A 9,207-nucleotide genomic window follows, 5' to 3' on the forward strand; every position below is an offset into this window, starting at 1 on the left:
ATTGATTGGATATGCATGCTAATGCGTTTATAAAGAGATAATAAACTGACGTCACACTTATGGCGCGAAGTCAGTCACTCAGTGATCCTTAAAATAGTGTTTTTGGTATAATATGGTATTAAAATGTGAAACATATATATACTAAACCACAAAAGAAACGTCACCCCAAGTAACATTGCATGAAAAGTTTTCATTTAAATATGTTGGTAATTTTTGTCAAAGTTTCTAAAATTTAACATTATCTTGTCCGGAAAAATGAAATTTGATGATAAAAAGCAAAGCAGATGACAATAAAACCGATCGCCCAAACGCATCACGGCAACGGCCATGGTAACCAGATGCACGCGAGTTCCGTGCAAATTGAAATGCACAAGCGTTCCCCCATGTCTTGCCCTATAAAAATCCACCCAGATCGGATAACATTCATTCGTTATTGAATTGCTACCACATGCCAAGATTGACAAGGAATCAACGACACCAAGCCCTTGGACGATTGCAAGCTGGACAAACCACCCGGCAAATAGCCAATGTATTTCAAGTCCACGTAAGGACCATATACAGGCTCCAGCAACGGTGCCAGACCACAACACGACAGATGACCGACCACGTAGAGGAAGACCATGGGTCACTACCCGACGTCAGGATCGTCAGATTGTGCGACAGCATCTTCAAGATCGCTTTGTTACTGGTGCGGAAACTGCTCGACAGACCATGGGGACACACCAGCGACACATTAGTGCGGACACCGTGCGTCGACGATTGACGAGCAGCCGCCTCCACTGTCACAGGCCACACAGAGGACCCATGCCACCACGTCATCGCCAGGACGGTCTTCAGTGGGCATCACAGCACCAACATTGGCGCCACCAGCAGTGGAGAAGTGTCTCCTTAAGAGCAGCCTTAAGATGGATAAAAATTCAACACCTCTCATTAGAAATTGTTCATATGTGGACAGAGTACAGATGACGACGGGTGTAGTCCAGTATCCTATAGGTAGGTGTGTTTTACCCCTTCTATTTTTAGTTGTCATAAATCGACTAATCGTAATGGAAGTGAGCCTTTACACCCTGACGTGTGGTACTACTTATGTCCGTTCATTAATTTCCGTGATGACACCCCAATCATCAAATGGAGAAGGAAAAAAGGGTAGAAATGAAATCATAGTGGTTCCATGAGGCATGCATATCATGAAATTGTACTCAAAACGCAATACAGCCGCAGCACCGGTTTATTTAATCACACACTGCAACATTATTACAGCAAACAAAGAAAACAACTGAATCGAGGCTGTGAAAAAAGGTAGGTTACAATACTTGTAACGTTAAAGCTGTGTCTGTTTTCAGCGAACACCACGCACATATTGGTTACTGATTCCCCGGGACATATCTACCCCAAGCAAGCAGGTAATTCCAAGTTAGAATTTGTCCCCAGTAACCTGTGACTACCGCAGGAGGCGGCTACATGGTGGACAGGCTCGGGGACGTGGTTGTTTGCCCGTCATTGTACTCCTGTCGCATGGGACGTTGTTCATGCTATCAACCTCTGCTTTGTCTGGCACAGACTCGATTATTTTACAGGTAGCCGTGATATAGCTAGAATATTGCTGGCAAGCCAACAAACAAACTGTTGGTCCATTATTATGGGCGTCATTTTTCCGATGTCGGTACTTGACATCTTTAATCACGCCAATAAGGCCGCGAGGGTGTTGTTCTAACGGCCTGGTGAGAAGAAGCGGCAGGTTCTACATATGAGTACTGTGTTTGTATATGTTTGCTTGCAGCTCAATGCTGGTGTCCAAAGTACTGGGGATTTCAGAAACATTCAACTTTCGCCTCACACGCAGTCTCCACACTGTGATGACAACACCTGCGATTAGAAGTGCACCACAAGCAACAACGATGAGCACAACTTTGTCATCGTATGATAGTCCGCCTTGGGACGACTGCTCGTGCCTCCCGGAGGATGGGGTAGTGGATCTGGGAAGATGTGTACTGGCTGTCACTGACGGAGACGTCTGGACACTAGGACCTTTACTGTTGCTTGATATAGTGGACGGTACAATTATTGTTGATGTCGCATCTGAACTAGTAGTAATGTTATCTTGAAAAGACGTCGTGTGAATGTTAGAGATGGACGTGGCAGCAGTGCCCCCCGTTGTTACTGAACCTCCTGTCGTGGAGGGGGACGCTAGGTAGGCGCTTCCTGATGTTGTTCCAGTTGTTTCAAGGGACTGACTCGATGGAGCTACAGATGGAGATAGAGAATTCTTCATTGATGGGTTGTTTTCTGTTTGACTACTTGTCGAGAAAGGCCTTGCTAAAGTTGTTAGCATGACGCTTGTTTGACCCTTTGTTGAGGTAGTTGCCGTTGTTACCCAACTGGACTGCGAGACAGCTGTTTGACCATTTGTTGAGGTAGTTGCCGGAGTAGATGGCGTAACAAGTACTTGGCCATTCTTTGAGGTAGTTGCCAATGTCGCCGAAGTAGATGGCGTGACGGCTGGTTGATCTTTCGTTGGAGTAAAGGTTCTGTAGCCAGCTGACTTTGAAGATCTCGATGTTCTGGTTGGCAAAGGTAGGGTTGTTACCATTGTTGATTGATGCCCGGCAGTATGTCTGTAACTGTCGTTACCTATTTTGAGATAAAACACAGGAATCAGATGGATAATCACAGAACCCTTTAAATAATTGAATGCCATGAAGATTAGCGTAGGAAACGGGAAAAATGGTAAACCAACATTATGTTATTAGCGGAAACAGATCCAAACGCAAATCCGCAGACTGTACAGCATGGTATAATGTGCGCATCCCCGGTTGTCCAGGGTATTAGATAATCATTCTATTAAGATAAATACCCTGGGCCGATTCGCCGCCATAGCTTCGTTTTCAGTCCAATTTAAACTGCTCTTTCGTGATTTGTAGGTGTCGTCCCAAATACAACATGAACGTCCTGTTGCAAAAGTATTTTACAGCCCTAGTCTTATATAGCAGAAACAAAAGTCAATGTATAACAGTCATCATACTATAAGCTGTGGTTTTGGTTGTTGTTGATTGCGTGTAATCATGTGTATTCATGTGTATCATGTGCTACATCGGCCTTAAATGAAATCATGTTGCTAGTGACGTGACTGTGGTGACGAATGGGTCCTGGGTATATATTATAACATAACTGAAATATGATGAACCACTGGGTAATTAAGTATGAAGTGTACAGGGTCATTTTCATTGTCATCTTCAAAACATGTGTTGAAATGGACTCACAATCACCACTGGTTACGTTGACGTCATCTAAACCTACGGAAGCTGAATGGCTTTGATTTGCAGCCTCGAAGACAATCTGTAACAGAAGCACATATTAAACGACCTTTTCGTGGTTTGAGTTAACATTACTTGCATAATCATCTAAATCGATTACATATCAGTAACGGAACTTGTGTTACCGATTTGCTACAATCTCAAAATGTCTGATCCTTGAAGCGTTGACCTAAAGTGTTTTTACATTGTAAACGACGAAGCACTCTATTGATGATTTGCATACATATTGGTCGTATCACTCACAAGTGATCAAACCAAACACATAGAGACATCAACGTTAAGTCATCTTCCATCACTTTTATAGTCAGTCAACTCCATTGCCTCGGAAATATGGTCATTTGAATGCGTTCCTTTTCTAAAATTTGGTACAGTTTATTAACGATATTTTAACTGATGCGTGTATTTACATTTGTCTAAAAACAAACCAGACTCTTCCAAACCACCAACTCACTATGCAAGGATTAAAATCCACCCAGGTAACTCAGGGCGTCAGAGAATGTCTGGGTGAAACAGCGAGTACCTACCTACCTGGCTGAAGCGTCATACTTGACGTCTTAACGACTAGCAAATCAGTGAATTATGTTTTTGCTGAACAGTATAAAGTATATTTGCCAATTTGTAATTTGTCGATATCATTTTCATTCAATAATGGTACAGATACGTTTGATTTATTATCTTTAAGTTAAGTTACAACTCTGTGAAAAAAGCTACTGTAATCATATGAATATATTGATAAATATCGCACTATGGACCAGAAGGCTTTACATCATAATCAGTCATCTAGCTGCTTACAAAATACATTTGGGTACAATGAAACCTATATGTATATTTCCCTTCCAGTCGGATTTACATGTTTTACATGTACCTATTGTGCCATCCCGTTCATGAATGAGCCATATTCCAAACCTTAGTTGATGTATCAGCACACAGTGTGATATTTTCTCTCAATGTCCAAGACGTCATTGTGTGAGTTGTGATCGACGCCAATAGACGACGTTGTCCAGACGTTTCTGCGTAGACGCTGAGGGTGATGGGAAGTCCGGATGTTATGATGTAGGCGAACTGAAGACAGGCCAATGTGTTCTTCCCGAGGGCTGGCGACACTAAACTTGCTGTATACCCGGGGCTGCTTCCTGTTTTGTCTGTGCCCAGGTACATATAATGGCCTTTGGAACAGGAGATATGGCGAGTCAGGGGTACTAGTTGCGGTCATACACGCTACATAAATATACATAACATATAACATACTGCCATGGCAATGACGAATACTTGATATTGATTTGATACAATACGATCAAAATCAGGTATTTAATTCTGAACACATACAATTAAGTAAAGCAGACACTAACAACTGTGTCAAGGCCACACAGGCCTCATCTTCCAGAGGCAAGAGAGTTAACTGACTTTAAAAGTCCAGTTTCCACCCTTGCCGAACAAGACTGGAATTACGGTGCTCGATCGTAGCGCCACCAGTGGCTATTACGAGTTATGTCCCCTCTAAGCCTCTCCTATGGACCAATCAGATTCCACCTCTCGTATCACTTGCATTTGCTTCACACAAAATGGTGGCGCCCAGTCAGGACGTTCTGATCGATAATCAAGATCTGTATTGTGATAAAACGTGTCTTACATCGCGAAATGCATCAAATTACGTGAATACCTTGATTAAAAACATGAAATGATTTGGAAAATATCTGCTGACGAGTTGGCGGTGCACATGCTTTGCAAATCCTGCAATCGACCAAAATCTGCACGACAGTTTACGAACCGGATTTCGATTTTGGTGCGCGATTTTGATTGGACTATGCATAGACTCGTTAGTCCAGCCAAAATGTAACTTCATAATTCCAGCCTAATTCGGCAAGGGTGGAAACTGGACTTTTATAGTCAGTTAACTCCCTTGCCTCGGGAAGATGCACAGGCCTTCTCGTGTCGTACAATGCTGACTCGTCTTAGGTTAAAACGGCGGTATTTCAGGGTGGCTCGTTGGCAATGAGGCGCCAGCAAGCTTATTTTCACCATTAAATCATCCCGTTAATGGTGAACATAATTACAAATCGGGGTACTGGAGCAAAGAGGCAATGGCAGATATGACACTCGTACTGATATTTGAGAGGCTAAATTAAATAGGTATATCTTGCATATGAGCTGGGGGCGATTAGGTTGCCTCGTGGTTAAAGCGATGGCTCGTAACGCCGAAGACCCGGGTTCAATTCCCCACATGGGTAACAATGTATGAAACCAATTTCTGGTGTCCCCCACCGTGATATTGCTGGAATATTGCTAAAAGCGGCGTAAATCCATACTCATTCACTCATACGAGCTGCAGTACCTGTCCCGGTGCCATGGTCGCCCGGTATAACATTGATGTAGCCCCTCTTCCCCTGTGTTAACCCCCAATGTAGCGGTCCCCTGGAACATGTATAGCCACATGTCCCGTTTGTCTCGAAGTTACACGACCCTGACATTATCAGTCCAGGGTCATGGACGTTGCATTTCGATCCTGTCGTTGTGGACATTCCTTCCGATGTCTGTGTAGTTTCTATCGTTGAAGTTGAAGGTGGTCTTGTCCTGACAACTAGAGGTTTCAATTCACCATAACATCGATTTGCAACATGCAACCGTAATGTGGTATGAAGTTATGGATGTCAAAAATGGCTGATACATGAAGCTACAACATGACAGCCGTTTGAAGTATTCAGTTTATTTGAATGATTTCTTGATTAATGGATGAGTGGAAGAATGGATCGTACCTTGTGTTTCTGATAACAGCTTGATATCGTCTAACGCAATGTCACTGCCGTAGGGGCGGGATACAGTCGATTCAAACTGCAGCTGGGAAGTGTAATAGTTAACTCTTCAGAGACATGAACGCCTATTGAAATATCACAACGGTCCTGTTCGTAAGACAGGCCCTTTCCCGCCGTGTTAGAAAGTGCAGTCAAATATCACTTGATCGCTTCCTTTAATCGCATGTGGTTGGGCGAATTCTTCTCTTTAGTATTTTTAACGCGAAGACATCATTAATTCATCAGGAATAGATATTACAGATATCTTTGAAGCGATCAAGCTAAAATCTGAGTTTATGATCCCGAGGTCATATATACCAACTGGGTCTTACCTGAAATGTCCCTGGATTTAGAGAGATGTGTGACTCTAGCCAGTTGAAACCTTGGCGACCATGACGTACCCATAAAACAATGCCAGCAGAGGTATCGTTGTTTTCTCTAATTAACGACACATTGCCAATGCCATTTCCGTTCATATTGTACCAAAAGGTAAAGTTGACATTGGATGTAAGGGTGATAGAATTGCTCCTTAATCGTGCCACTGCCGACCTAGATGCCCTGTCGCCATTTGTATAAAGGAAGTGACCAGCGGCGTCTGCAAGTATAACCCTGGTGCAACATCATTGTGAGCTGTGTGTTTCGAGAAGCTTCATGTCAGTATCATTGTAATTTCCTACCTTTGAAAGTATGGTCATTGTGAGGCCCAGATGTGAAATCTGCTGTTGGACCGGAGTGTCTCGTCCAGTGATAGGTCGAGTTGGACAAATCTGACCAATCACAAAGGCTGTCTTCAAAGTCACAACTGATCAGGCACTGTGAGACACCTGTCATTAGAAACACGAACTATTGTTATCATTATATTGATTGATTGAAACTATTTATATTATACTTTACATATTATGAGCTAAACACACAATATTATGCAACAAAGAGATACAAACACTATTATTTTACAATTAAGAAAGTGTAATGTAGTTTAAAAGTATAGCATTCTTTTTACAAACTACAATACACAATACTATTGACGTTTAAGGTCGCTTGGTTTCCTTAATATATGACTTACTTCTTAGTCTGACTCATGCAATAATTCTTATATATTATTTATCTAATATATAACTGATGTAGTACAATATTTATCGAAAATATGTGTTCGACTCGTAAGATATGAGATCACTCGAATGACAATACAGTAAGAGCACGAGAAGCACATAGAAAATACCTTATAAATAGAACATTTGTCTTTTCTTATCAAATTTTATGTTTATCTCACCTGGCCACCTGACAAAGGGACATTTTCACCCCCCGCGCATGAAAATTTCAACACTGACAAGACACTCGACGAGGTAGACATATTATTTGAGAAGAAAATAGCAATAGCCTCTTTTTACCATTCCGTGACCTATCTAATTTTATGTTGTTGTCATTCTGGTTGTTCCTCTCAAATAGTTGAAATTTACTTATACAATCTGGAATCAGTAACGGAAGAAGTAATTTTTAATGCAAATTAATTTCTTAAATAAAGAAGGAAACTTAATATCACGATTGATACACGGTAAAGTCACATTGTTGAAAGACGTACCCACAAGCGTCGTCCACAGGCAGAGCTGAACTATGTCCACGTTGGCCGGCATGCTAGTAACTGACCAGTGATACACTGCCCATGGGGTCGTAACAACGCGCTTATCAGGTCATGTAACTCATCATATCAGGTCACGATTGTTTTATCTCTTAGCAGAGGTCGGATGATCTGTGATGCACTCGGTTGTAGTCTTACTTTGAACGACATGTGTATTTTCAAGACGAGGGCATCAACACTTGCATAAGATAAGTATACACAGAAGTCACGTTGGTGGGACGTGTCTATCGTCTGTGTTCGAGCCCTCTTCAAAACCGACATACAGCATCGTGATGCACAATTATAAACCTATCACCGTGTTACCCTATGTTGCATTAGGTTTCTGACAACCTCGGGTAAACTCAGTAACAAGCTCATCTTCCAAACTTCTGTAACTTCTAAACCTGCAAAGAGGTTTCACATTTCAGTTGTAATATATTTATAAACAGGCCTCTTGATATGAACACAAGATTCATTTTTTTATTAAAATGCCATCTTCCCGAGGCAAGAGAGTTAACTGGATATAAAAGTCCAGTTTCCACCCTTGCCGAACTAGGCTGGTATTATGGAGTTACATTTTTGCTGGACTAACGAGTCTATGCACAGTCCAATCAAAATCGCGCACCGAAATCGAAATCCGGTTCGTAAACTGTCGTGCAGATTTCGGTCGATTGCAGGATTTGCAAAGCATGTGCACCGCCAACTTGTTGTCAGCAGATATTTTCCAAATCTTTTCATGTTTTTAATCAAGGTGCTGACGTGATTTGATGCATTTCGCGATTTATCTACCCGCTTTATCACAATAGAGATCTCGATTATTGACCAGATCGTCCTGACTGGGCGCCACCATTTTGTGTGAAACAAACGCAAGTGATACGACAGGTGGAATCTGATTGGTCCAGGAGAGGCTTAGAAGGGACATAATTGGTAATAGCCACTGGTGGCGCTACGATCGAGCCTTGTTCGGCAAGGGTGGAAACTGGACTTTTAAAGTCAGTTAACTCTCTTGCCTCGGGAAGATGTTAAAATGCATGAAAATGCCATGACATGGATCGAACCTGCAACCTCACGTATCGTGTTAAGTTTTGTAACCCAATGTTTTCCCACTGAGTCACCGGGGCAAGTTATGAAAGCTTGCTCAATTTTACATGTCATGACTCCAGCTAGTCCATGCTGCATGTGTTTTTTCTCTCGCACGCTTTGATCGAATTCTTTTTTTACCGCGACAGACTATATTGTTTCACTGTGAGTGTGAGGTATTTACATTTTCGACCAAAACCTCGGAGGCGTGTTTTATCCTTTACTAAATACACACATCGAAAATGTTTGTTAGATGCCGTTCAGGTTCGGCGTGGACATGGCCGTCTGAAGTGTGTTAATGAGATGTCATGCAGGCACGACATGGACATGGGTGTGTGAAGTGTGTTAATGAGATGTCACCAAGGCACGACATGGACATGGGTGTGTGAAGTGTGTTAATGAGATATGT

The 9,207-nt window shown here is 42.2% G+C and overlaps 1 protein-coding gene across 1 annotated transcript; it reads right to left on the reverse strand.

Annotated features, from left to right (window-relative positions):
* Positions 1 to 1,214: 1,214 nt before the first annotated feature.
* LOC124135756 (MAM and LDL-receptor class A domain-containing protein 1-like) lies at positions 1,215 to 8,165 on the reverse strand. The gene is made up of 8 exons (XM_046501290.2): positions 7,683 to 8,165; positions 6,781 to 6,927; positions 6,436 to 6,698; positions 6,068 to 6,149; positions 5,647 to 5,892; positions 4,221 to 4,480; positions 3,261 to 3,336; positions 1,215 to 2,631 (listed from the first exon to the last, which is right to left on the reverse strand). Exons 1-8 carry the CDS (start codon positions 7,732 to 7,734, stop codon positions 1,742 to 1,744), a joined length of 2,016 nt encoding a protein of 671 aa, XP_046357246.1. The 5' UTR covers positions 7,735 to 8,165; the 3' UTR covers positions 1,215 to 1,741.
* Positions 8,166 to 9,207: the final 1,042 nt, after the last annotated feature.

Source organism: Haliotis rufescens, unplaced genomic scaffold, assembly GCF_023055435.1.
Source record: "Haliotis rufescens isolate VD_foot unplaced genomic scaffold, xgHalRufe1.0.p SCAF_1, whole genome shotgun sequence".
Lineage (NCBI taxonomy): Eukaryota > Metazoa > Mollusca > Gastropoda > Lepetellida > Haliotidae > Haliotis > Haliotis rufescens.